The sequence below is a fragment of the Crotalus tigris genome, unplaced genomic scaffold (genome assembly GCF_016545835.1).
Source record: "Crotalus tigris isolate CLP2741 ecotype Arizona unplaced genomic scaffold, ASM1654583v1 scf7180000018306.2785112, whole genome shotgun sequence".
In the NCBI taxonomy this organism is placed as follows: Eukaryota; Metazoa; Chordata; class Lepidosauria; order Squamata; family Viperidae; genus Crotalus; species Crotalus tigris.
Window position 1 is genome coordinate 2,050,410 of NW_024096934.1, and position 12,316 is coordinate 2,062,725.

The window sequence follows — 12,316 nt, forward strand, 5'->3', positions numbered from 1 at the left end:
GGGAAATACTGGTCTAAAATAAAAATTAAAAAAAAAAAAAGAAATCAGAAGGATATTTTGCCCATAAGCTCTCCTTTTGCATTCCTGCCAGGAGAATTCAGCAGATGCTGGCCCTGAGAAAACAGTCTCCAAGCCCAAGCCAGTTTCCCAGCTGGAGCCACGGGTGCAGGCTTTGCTAGAGCTGATATGTAATATTCGGATGATGGAGGAGATGGTGATCGAGATGAAGTACGACACCCGGAAAGCTCCACTAGGTACGCAAATTCTAATTTGTCCCTCTTCCCTTCATTTGAACTTACTTAAGGAGGTCGATGTGGCCAAAAGAAACGGTTCAGCAGAGAAAGGACAGTAGAGTGGAATCATAAAGAAGAGGGAATTAAGCTATTTTCCAAAGCACCTGAAGGCAGGACAAGAAGCAACGGGTGGAAACTAATCAAGGAGAGAAGCAACCTAGAACTAAGGAGAAACTTCCTGACAGTGAGAACAATTAATCAGTGGAACAGCTTGCCTCCAGAAGCAGTAAATGCTCCAACACTGGAAGTTTTTAAGAAGAGACTGGACAGCCATTTGTCCGAAATGGTGTAGGGTTTCCTGCCCGAGCAGGGGGTTGGACTAGATGACCTCCAAGGTCCCTTCCAACTTTACTACTACTACTACTACTACTACTATTATTATTATTATTATTATTATTATTATTATTATTATTATTATTATTATCATCATCTTTTAGAAGAAAGGAGAAAGGTTCCCTTGCTTAGGAAACCTGCTTATTGACCAATAATCACAGAGAGTCCTCACAATGGTATTGGAAAAAAGTGACTTATGACCAGTTTTCACGTTTATGACTGTTGTGGCATCCCCTAAGGCAGAGGTGTCAAACTCAATTTCATTGAGGGCCGCATCAGCATTGCGGTTGCCCTCGGGAGGGGGTTGTGGCCAGGGTGGGTGCGGCCTACTGGGTGGGCGTGGATGGAGTGGGTGTGGCCTACTGGGTGGGCGTGGCCAAATCTACATCGTTCGTGTCAAAGGTGCCTGTGGTGGCCTGGGCAGGAGTGGGACAGATCTGAGGGTCTCTGGCAGAAGGGGGTGGGACCAGGGCAAGTGCCGAGGCATGGTCCACTGGAGGAGCCTCACTGTTCCTCTCAGGCCGTGCGGGGGGGGGGGAGGGCTGGATGGTGGTGCGGGCTGCCTGGAACCCTGGGCAGCAGAGGTCAAATGCCCAGCCTGGCCCTCGAGCACCCGTGGCCCCAAGCCCAGCCCCACTTCCCCAAGGGGGCGCCCAGCTGCACTTACCTCCTCCTCACGGCTGCTGCTGCTGTGCTTGCTCTCCTTAGCCAGGTTGCTCATGATGGGTACAAGGGCAAAGTCAGAGGGAGTCCCATTCCCTCTCCATGGGAGGAGACCCGGCTTTGTATCCAAAGCTTTCTTAGCAATAGGATGGGAGACCCCCAGGATAGGCCAGGAGGAGGGGGCAGGGGGATGGTGAAAGGACAGCAGGGCAGGTCTAAGGCAGGACTTCCCTCAGACGCTCCCTCTCCTTCTTTCCTTCCTTCCTAAGTACAGAGTGGTGGGAAAATATTTGAGATGAGGGAGGGAGAAAAACAGGCCAGGGCCAAGACAGCGGGGACCGTTCCCTCACTGTTTCCAGGATGGCTTCGCAGGCCACATGAAACCACTTTGCGGGCCACATCCGGCCCCCGGGCCTTGTGTTTGACATGTCTGCCCTAAGGTCAGGTGATCAAAATTTGGGCACTTGGCACCATCTGGAATGTATTTATGACAGTTGTGTTGTTGGATTGGATTCCAACAAGCAAAGTCAATTCGGAAACTAGATTCTCTTAATGATCAGAGGATTTCCTTAAACTGCAGTGATTTGCTTAACAACTGTGGCAAAAAGAGGTTGTAAAACAGGGCAAAACTCTATGGAGGTTCTCAGTCATCCAGGCCATGGTTGTCCCAAAGGTGCTTTTTCAGGAGGTAACTGGACTTACTTCGTTTTTCTTTGAAGATGTTTCGCTTCTCATCCAAGAAGCTTCTTCAGCTGTGACTGGATGGTGGGGAATGGAAAGATTTGTATCAAAGAAAAACAAGAAAGTCCAGTTGCCTCTTAAAAAGCACCTCTGGGACCAACCATGACCTGGATGATTTGAGAAACTCAATAGGCATTTAGTGATGCACTTTGGGATGAACACCCTTCGAATGGTGCGAGAGTTTGAACAGATTTCCAGAAAACGTTGCTGACTACAGGAACCATTTGCACTTCAGTTTGAGAGGCAGACAACACAGACTCATCCCCAACAGCCTGTGCCTGTCTTCAGCAGCGAAGGGACCCAGGGCAGAAAACATCCTGCAGCCATGTCATTGAGGCCACTTGAAGGCTTGTCTGTGTCCTCAGGGTCACCTGAGTAGTGCAAATGTGTGTGGAGCCTTCTTGGCTGCAGGATGTTTTCTGTTCCACATACATTTGCACTTCTCAGGTGACCCTGAGGACACAGACAAGTCTCCAAGTGGCCTCAACGACTCTAAAAGAATGCAAACGACCAGCTGCCTGCAAAAAATATAAATCCTTCCATTCCCCACCATCTAGTCCAGGGGTAGGCAAGCTTGACTCTTTTATGACTCATGGACTTCAACTCCCAGAATTCCTGAGCCAGCCATGCTCAGGAGTTGAAGTCTGGGAGTTGAAATCCATGATTCATAAAAGAACCAAGGTTGCCTACCCCTGATCTAGTCAGAGCTGAAAAAGCTTCTTCGATGAGAAGCGAAACGTCTTCAAAGAAAAAACAAAGTCCAGTTGCCTCGTGAAAAAGCACGCTTAGGACAAAACTCACTTTAACAGCTGCCTTGTTCAGCATCAGAAATTTTGGGCTCAGTTGTGGTGTGGTAAGGCGAGGTCTACCTACATTTGCAAGAGTCAGCCACAAGCTGATAATAAATTGTGGAGTACAACTAACTCACAATGTAGGCTCAGGAAATGACTAAAGCCTTCTATTGAGAGGATCATGGCTGAGTGTTTTTGACAATTAGTGATTAACCAGGGTATTTGAGTGAGCATCAGCAGAGATATCACGGAAAGTCCTGCACCATAACTCCACGTAGAACAGCAGGTAGATCTAGGTGGTGGAGTTAAGTGTGTCATCAGCTTAGAGTCCTTACATTGTCACAAACAACCCAAGTCAAGTCCCCCTTGAATTCTATTGACTCTTAAACCTAGCACCAATTTAGTGCTGACCATTAGTTGACTGGATTCATATGCATAGGCTTGAATAAATCTTACGTGCTGCAACTTAATGTACGGTCCTGATCCTTTACGCCTGACATTCCATGTGTAGATTTTTGTAAAGTTTAAACTGCCTGCCTCACTTATTTATTTATTTATTTATTTATTTATGAGACTTATATACCGCTTTAAGTGCAAGCAGTCTCTAAGCGGTGTACACCAGTAAGCAATGTATATATATATATATATATATATATATATATATATATATATATATATATATATATATATATATATTTACATTGCCCCCAACAATCTGGGTCCTCATTTTACCTACCCCGGAAGGATGGAAGGCTGAGTCAACCTTGAGCCGGTGAGATTTGAATCGCTGACCTGCTGAACACAGTCAGCTAAAGTGGCCTAGTAATAATAATAAAGTTGGAAGGGACCTTGGAGGTCATCTAGTCCAAACCCCCACTCAGGCAGGAAACCCTATACCACTTCAGACAAATGGCTGTCCAGTCTCTTCTTAAAGACTTCCAGTGTTGGAGCATTCACCGCTTGTGGAGGCAGGTTGTTCCACTGGTTCATTGTTCTAAGTGTCAGGAAATTGCTCCTTAGTTCTAGGTTGCTTCTCTCTTTAATTAGTTTTTTTAAGATTTTTTAAAAAATCTTCTGCTATAGGAAAGCTGACCGCTGAGCAGATCCAGGCAGGCTACCGGTCATTACAGAAAGTGGAAGCGTGTCTGAAGCGGAGTCAGACTGGTGCTGCCCTGCTGGAAGCTTGCAATGAATTCTACACACGGATCCCCCATGATTTTGGGTTAGTAGTGCTGATTTCCCTTCTTTGAGTTGTAAGTTGTCCAGGAGAGGGGAAAAAAAAAAAACAGTCTCCTTTGGCACTACTGTGTTTCTCCGAAAATAAGAGCCAGCCAGAAAATAAGCCCTAGCATGATTTTTCAGGATGCTCGTTATATAAGCCCCACCCCAAAAATAAGCCCCAGTTACGATTGTCAGCCAGATGGACGCATTTAGTACCGTATTTCCCCTAAAATAAGCCCTAACTGGAAAATAAGCCCTAATGTGTCTTTTGGAGCAAAAAATAATATAAAACCGGGTGTTATTTTGGGGGAAAGATGATATTCTCATACTTTTCTATATGGATCATCCTCAACTTACGACTGTAATGGAATCTGCCCATTAAAGTTGTAAATTGTGGTGATCATAAAGTGACTGACCTAATAGTGCAGTGTTTCTCAACCTTGACAATTTTAAGGCATGTGGACTTCAACTCCCAGAATTCTGGGAGTTGAAGTCCACATGCCTTAAAATTGTCAAGGTTGAGAAACACTGTAATAGTGCAACCTTTTTTTTTTTTTTTTTTGCAGTGTTTCGGAAGTAGCCCAGACACAAAACCAAAGCCATGAGTAGTAATAGGGCCTTTACTCTAAAGTTACAGCGACAGATCTTGTAAGCATTTCCCCCCCCCCCCCAGAGAATCTAAGTAGGGTCTCTTCTGTGTGGCTTTCTCCGCCCTTATACCTTCAGTGGGCTGAGATATCTCTTCTCTGACTGTTGCCCTGGTTACGGCTCTTTCTCCTGTCTCCCAAGGTTATTCCCATAGCCATTTACATCTTGCCAATGGTCCAATCAAATGCTGGAAAACAAGCCACATGCATCCCTGATCAAAGAAGAGTGTTTTGTAAAGAGTGCTTATGAGAAGGTTGCTACTTCCCAAGTTTTTGGTGGGCGGACACCTCCGACTTTCAGCGATCGGCAATTCATCTTTTTAATGCAATGTTTGTTTGTTTTAAAAAAAGTGTTGCTCTCATTCTCCCTCCCCTTTTCAGGCTGAAAACACCTCCACTAATAAAGACATTAAAGGAACTCCAAGAAAAGGCACAGCTACTGGAGGTAAGAAAAGTCACGATTGTTTAAGGGGAAAAGATTAGTGTTGTGGACGGTCTGACTATTAAGATCAAGGGAATAAATAGTTCTTCAGCTTCTGTGCGGAACTTGAAAATGAGGTTGAGGGGTATATGTCAGCTTTTCAAGATAGACTAGCCAAGAGAGAGGTGCTAAAGGATACCAGTAGTGCTGTTTTATAACAGTATGGGATAATAAGAAGCCTGAAAATCTTTTCAAGTTTTTATCCCTTCCTATGGTAATAAAAACAAGGAGGGCTTGAGTTTCTTTATCATGCTTGCTTCAAGTTCTGAATTACAGTTGCTTCTCTAAGTCCCTTCTTAAAGGTTCTTCCATACCAAGGTGATCTCTAAATTTCTTTATATCGGGTGAGGAACTATGGCCCTTTCATGACCTGTGGACTTCAACTCCCAGAATTCCTGAACCAGCATGGCTGGCTCAGGAATTCTGGGCGTTGAAGTCCACAAATCATAAAAGGACCATAGTTCCCCACCCCTGCTTTACATGGTAAGAGTTTCAAAGCTTATATCCTTTCAGGCAGATGGGATTACAGATAGTCCTCAAATTATGACAGTAATTGAGCCTTGCAATTACAGTCGTAACTTTCCACCGAGCTTTTCCCAACTTGACAAACTCCCGTGTATTTTGGACTCCAGTTCTCACCACATCCAGAAGGCAGCCATCCAGATATCTACTCCAGTGGGGGCTCCTTCTGAGATGGTTGTTGCCCTATAAAATCCTACACTTGGTGATGACTGCTCTCTGCTGATTTTCTAGGCTCTCAGTGAGATCCGTATTGGCATCAAACATGTGCAGTCAGAACAGTTGGATCTGGAGCATCCTTTGGACCGGAGCTACAGGAGTCTCGACTGTGAGCTCCAGCCCTTAGAAAAGGCCAGCGATGTTTTCCAGGTGTGCAGCTGAATAAGCTAGGAAAGGAAGAACATGATGGTGATGATAGTGATTATGATGTTTTCCATTCAGTTGAGTCCAGCTCTGGGCGATTCTATGGACCAGGTTTCTCTACATCTTCCGATCTTGCACTACTTTGAGTTTTTCTATGCTTGGTCTGGTGTCAATCTTTATGGTGTCCAGCCATTGTGTTCTGTGATGGCCTGGTTTCCTTGTACCGCTAACACTTCCAAACATAATTGCTTTCTCCAGTGAATTACCCTGAATTCCCCCTAGCCAAAAGCAAGTAAGACACAGTTTCATGAGTTGGCTTTCTATTGATATGTCTGGCGTAACGGGCTCTGGTACTTGCTTGTTGGTCACCTTTTCCATCCAAGGAATACGCAGGAGCCTTTTCCAGCACCACAGCTCAAACGAGTCTAGGAAGAACCTAGATCAGGGATCCCCAACCCCCAATCTGTGACACACTAGCAATCCGGTCACACAAACAAGCGAAGCCCCATCTATGGGATGTAGGCAGCACACAAAACCACATCCCCTGTGGTCCACGGAAAAACTTCCACAGAACCGGTCCCTAATTCCCAAAAGGTTGGGGGCCACTGACCTAGATGGAGCCATTCTGATGGTTATATCTCAGCTTGCTTTCATATCCTTCTTCAGGTACTGGAGCGCTACTTGCTCTCCACCCATGCTCCCACCCACAAGGATTACACAATGACTCTGGTCGAGGCCTTTGAAGTGAACAAGAAAAGCTCAGAAGCCACTTTCCGTTTTGACCTGTCCAACAGGTAAAGAAAGGAGCCGAAGGGGGGGGGGGGTAAAATTCAACCTGTCCTTGGGCTACATTCCGAATTGCGTCTTTCATCCTCCTTTCCCTTCTCAGGATGCTGCTGTGGCATGGATCTCGCCTGGGGAACTGGGCGGGGATTTTGAGCCAGGGATTGCGTGTGGCACCACCAGAAGCACCCATCACGGGCTATATGGTGAGCATCTACTTTAGGCTGCGCTGAACCCAGGATTCATTCAACTCGGGGAGCAATCAGGCCTGAGGTCTTTTCCTGTTCTGTCTCTTCCCCCAGTTTGGAAAAGGCATTTACTTCGCGGACATGTCCTCTAAGAGTGCCAATTACTGTTTTGCCACTCGCGAGAAAGACATCGGCCTCCTCCTGCTGTCAGAGGTGAGATGATATCTTGGTGGGAGGCTAAAATATATGAAAAAGGGTTGCAGAAATTGGATATGTCTAGTTCACGGGTCGGCAACCTGCAGATCTGGAGCCACATGTGGCTCTTTGAGCCTTCCCCTGTGGCTCCCAGCCTCCTCTGCCATTTGCAGAGACAGAGAAAAGCACTTGTGCTTCCCTTCTCTCTCTCTTTCTCTCTCTCTCTCTCCCCCCGTGTGTGTGTGTGTGTGTGTGTGTGTGTGTGTGTGTGTGTAAAAAAGTGGCCTCACGTTCTCTGATGAGCTGACAAGCTTATTGGTCAGGGCTCTTCTCTTTGCTGCATCTCTGCAGGAAGCAGGAAGGGCAGGAGAGAGCCAGCTGAATAATAGTGTCAGCTTGTTGGAGAACAGCCTGAAGCCAGCTTACCAGGTGGGTAGAAGATCGGAGGGGGGGGAGAGAAAGAGAGAGAGAGAGAGAAAGAGAGAGAGGGAGAGAAAGAGAGAGAGCACTCATGCACAGCAGTCTCCATTTCTTTTTAATTAAACTCTTTAATCAAGCTCCCTACCCCTTGGATGCGCGTAGGCGCGCAAGTTTTGTGGCTCCCAGTGTTTTCTTTTCTCTGGGAAATGGGTCCAAGTGGCTCTTTGAGTGTTTAAGGTTGCAGACCCCTGGTCTAGTTTAATAAAGAGGAGGAGAAGGATTGACATGATAGCAGTGTTCTGATATCTAAAGGGCTGCCACAAAGAAAAGGAGGTCAAACGTATTCTCCAAAGCGCCTGAAGGCAGGACAAGAAGCAGTGGATGAAAAGTAATCAAGGAGAGAACCAACCCAATAATGAGAAATTTCCTGACAATTAGAACAATTAATCAGTGAAACAAAGTTGCTTCCAGAAGTTGTGGGTGCTCCATCACTGGAGATGTTTAAGAAGAGATTGGACAACCATTTGTTTGAAATGGTACAAGGTTTCCTGCTTGAGCAGGTTGGACTAGAAGACCTCCAAGGTCCCTTAAAACTGTTATTCTGCTATTTCTAATCTAGTTACATCATTCTACTTGCCTAATTCTTTGTACTGGGAGTTAAGTTCATAATCAGGGTACATTTATATATATTTTTAATGCAGGAGGTTGGACTAGAAGACCTCCAACTCTATTATTCTGTAGGTTTGCACCTAGATGTAACCTGACTCTCTGGTTTCCTGGTTTGTTTGGTTTTTTTTTTTTTTTTGGCCAGCATCTCAACTGTAATCCCCTTCTTTCTTTGTCTATTAAACAGCATCTATGCCAGGGGTGTCAAACTCGCAATGTCACATGACATGTCGCAACATATCACGACTTTTTCCCCATTGCCGGCAATGGGGTGAGTTTCAGTGTGACGCAGCTGACCTGCAGGACAGCAGTTTGACACCCCTGATCTATGCAATACAGGTGAGACAGCACTTAAGTTTTGTATTGCTTACAGGTTGCCCTAGGGGAGTGCAATGAACTGTTGGAGGCCGATCCAGAAGCAGAACGTCTGCCCGCCAGCAAACACAGTACCAAAGGCTTAGGCAAGCTTGCTCCAGCCAATTGTGTTTCTCTGTGAGTTTGGGGATGATGGGAAGGGAGCAGTTGGGATGAAAAATTACTACTTAACTCAGTTTCCCCTAACTGGGAAGATGGCTATGACACACCCACAACATTTAGCCAGCGCAATCTGACTGGTGCCACTATGGGGGAGCATGATTTAAGCCAGGGGTCCTCAAAACTTGGCCACTTTAAGACTTGTGGATTTCAACTTCCAGAATTCCCCAGCCAGCATGACTGGCTGGGGAATTCTGGGAGTTGAAGTCCACAAGTCTTAAAGTGGCCAAGTTTGAGGACCCCTGATTTAAGCAATCAAGGAGAGAGCTGAAGCCGTGTTTCTCAACCTTGACAACTTTAAGAAAGTGGACTTTTAACTCCCAGAATTCTGGACTTTTGAGTAGTGGGGTCCACGTGTCTTAAAGTTCCTAAGGTAGAGAAACACTGAATTAGAGGGGAGGGAAAAAAATGCTGAAATCTGGTTTTTAAAAGAGGGTATAGTGCAGGGGTAGGCAGCCTTGGCTCTTTTATGACTCGTGGACTTCAACTCCCAGAATTCCTGAGCCAGCATGGCTCACCTTGGAAACCTCTCCTTTTCCCCTCAGCATGGATGGCTCAGGAATTCTGGGAGTTGAAGTCCCCGAGTCATAAAAGAGCCAAGGTTCCCCACCCCTGGTATAGTGAAATACAGGTAGTCCTTGACTTGCGTTTCATTTACTGACCGCTCAAAGTTACAACAGAACTAAAACAGGTGACTTGTGATTGTTTTTCACACTTATGACCATTGCAGCATCCCTGTGGGTCACGTGATCAAAATTCAGATGCTTGGCAACTGGCTCCTATTTACGACGATTGCAGTGTCCCGGGATCATGCAACCCCCTTTTTGCGACCTGAGAAGCAAAGTCAGTGGGGAATCCAGGTTCACTTAAAGCCGTGTAACTAACTTGACAACTGCAGTGATTCACTTAGCAGCTGTCACAAGAATGGTTGTAAAATAGAGCAAAACTCACTTAACAAAGGTCACACTTGGCAACATAAATTTTGGGCTCAATTGTTGTAGGTCGAGGACTACCTGTCCGGGACACAAGTTTCTTCCACACTCTCTCTGACATCATCGTCATTATTATTATTAAATAACCCAAGGCTACGTATGTACCCAGTACTCCTTTTTTCTGCGATTTTCCTCAACAACCCTGTGAGGTCAGTTGGGTTGAGAGTTGTGTGATTGGCCCAAAGTCACCCAGCCGGCATTCATGAACTTACCCTCACCTAGTATCTAACTTGGTGCTCTAACCACTAGATCAGTGGTTCTCAACCTTTCTAATGCCGCAACCCCATAATACAGTTCCCCATGTTGTGGTGACCCCCAACCACTTATACATCACCGGGTGCCAGGGGCGTGGCCAAAGAAAAGGGGGAAAAAATGGCGGACAGCCTTGTTTGGCGACCCCCGTGAAATGGTCGTTCGACCCCAAATGCGATCCCGACCCACAGGTTGAGAACACTGGGCTAGATAAAACTTATCACATTTCATATTGATTCTGTAGCTTTGTGGGACTTGAACCTCTTTTACAATTTTTAAAAGTCACTGTGGTTGAACAAAGAAGAAAAAGAAAGCCAGCATGCAAAGATACACAAAAAAATACTTAATTTTCAGTCTTGATATTCAAATAGGATAGGATAGGATAGGATAGGATAGGATAGGATAGGATAGGATAGGAGACTGGGACCGGAAATGGAATAGGAATAGGAGTAGAGTAGAGAAGAGAAGAGAAGAGAAGAGAATAACAACTTTATTGTCACTTTGAATGTACACTAATCAGCATACATTAAAATGAAATTTCATTGCATACAGCTCTCAAAGGGTCACCACCTCCAATATACACTACATATGACAAAAATAAATAAATACAGAATTATGCACATACCCACAAATATGACACAGAGAAACAACAGTCTAGTTTGGTTTACGGTTGAATGTCTTTACACTAGCCATTGGCACGGAGCAGCTTAGCTTTAATTATACAAAATTAGGGTTTTCTCCTTTTAAAACCTTGGGAATTGACGGATGGAACTGTGGCAGGATCTGCAGGACTCAACACAGTGGCCTTGTCTCTTTCCTTCCTGCCCAGGCATGGTGCAATTGTTCCCCTGGGCCCAGCTGTAGAAACTGGGATAGCAAACTCTCGTGGCTATACCCTGAATTACAACGAATTCATTGTCTATGACCCCTGCCAGGTGCGTATGAAATACCTTCTGAAGGTGCGCTTCAATTTTGTACAGCTTTGGTGAACGGGGGGAAAAAATGGAGAGAAAAACTGGCATAAGAGTGACATCTTGAAGCACGTGGATGGTTCTCTTTCAATGGGACATGTCAAGTGCTTTCTAGCTGACAGGCTGAGAGCTCAACACCTGAAACTGACTCTGTCACGGGTTAGAAGACTTTTGCCGTGTTTTAGTTTACTTTTCTGCTCTGAAGTTTGCTCCTGAATGACAAAAACTATGTTATGAAGGAAAGCTAATCCTTAGGATTTCCAGGTGGTCATTATTTTTTTCTTGGATGATCTGAAAATTAGTTCCAGTAGAAACACACCAATTGCTTGATTTTTTTTTTTTAAATAAAGGAATATATTCACTCTGTTCTTTGGTGTATGTTAGTGATTTGGGGACTTGGATGGAGGAAAATAACATTTCTTTGTATCTTTCAATTAGTATAATTTTTATTTTTATATACAGTAGCATAGTCCTTCCATCTCTAGTACAAGGCTTTTCAATCTTTTCACCCATTGTACCACTTTTAGGATGTGGCAACATCCGAGTACCACCAGCAAGGTGTCAAAAACTTGATGACAAAAAAAAAAGGAAAGAGTACAGGTAGTCCTCGACTTACAACAGTTCACTTAGTGACTGCTCGAAGTTACAATGGCACTGAAAAAGTGCCCCCCCCCAAGGCACAGCCAAGCAAGACACCTGCCTGCCCACCCAGCCGCGCTCTTCCTCCTGTCTGAGGTTTTCATTGTTGTGAGCATTTCTGTTGAGGATTGGCAGCAGGGGTGGGTGGGGGGTGTTTGGTTTTTATTCCCCCCGTCTGCTGGGTGGTTGCAGCAGGTTTTGGTCACTTCACATGACCCTGGGACACTGTGACCGTCATAAATATGAATCAGTTGCCAAGCATCTGAATGTAAATCACAGGACCCTGGAGATGCTGCAACATTCCAGCTGATCGGCGCTTCTTCTGGGCTCAGCAGAAGCACCAGGATCAGCGCCGAGCTCCAGCTGGAGCCTGGTGCTGATCCTGGCGCTTCTGCTGAGCCCTGACAGACCCAAAGAAGTGCTGATCCTGGAGCTTCCGCTGAGCCCTGATAGCCCTAGCCATCTCTCGCTCAGGCTTGTGCGGTGCTGCCACCAGTTCAGCTCATTCCCCTCTCCCGCTACTTTTCTAGGATGGTTGCGTACCACCTGTCAGGTGCCAATGTACCACAGGTAGTACCCGTACCACTGGTTGAAAAGCCTTGCTCTAGTAGACCAAATATTCAC

At 45.5% G+C, this 12,316-nt stretch overlaps 1 protein-coding gene across 4 annotated transcripts in view; it reads left to right on the forward strand.

The window, feature by feature from the left end:
• PARP2 (poly(ADP-ribose) polymerase 2) overlaps positions 1-12,316 on the forward strand; it is a 36,523-nt gene that overhangs the window by 16,072 nt on the left and 8,135 nt on the right. The window contains exons 11-19 of one of the 4 annotated variants that reach the window (XM_039350107.1): positions 92-254; positions 3,905-4,043; positions 5,071-5,134; positions 5,924-6,058; positions 6,719-6,846; positions 6,942-7,041; positions 7,138-7,236; positions 8,678-8,796; positions 10,912-11,419. In XM_039350107.1, the coding sequence (XP_039206041.1) occupies positions 92-254; positions 3,905-4,043; positions 5,071-5,134; positions 5,924-6,058; positions 6,719-6,846; positions 6,942-7,041; positions 7,138-7,236; positions 8,678-8,796; positions 10,912-11,071 (1,107 nt within the window). In that variant the 3' untranslated portion in view covers positions 11,072-11,419. Of the gene's footprint in view, positions 1-91; positions 255-3,904; positions 4,044-5,070; positions 5,135-5,923; positions 6,059-6,718; positions 6,847-6,941; positions 7,042-7,137; positions 7,237-8,677; positions 8,797-10,911; positions 11,420-12,316 lie in introns of those variants that run through there. The other 3 variants (XM_039350109.1, XM_039350110.1, XM_039350108.1) reach the window with 3 other exon arrangements.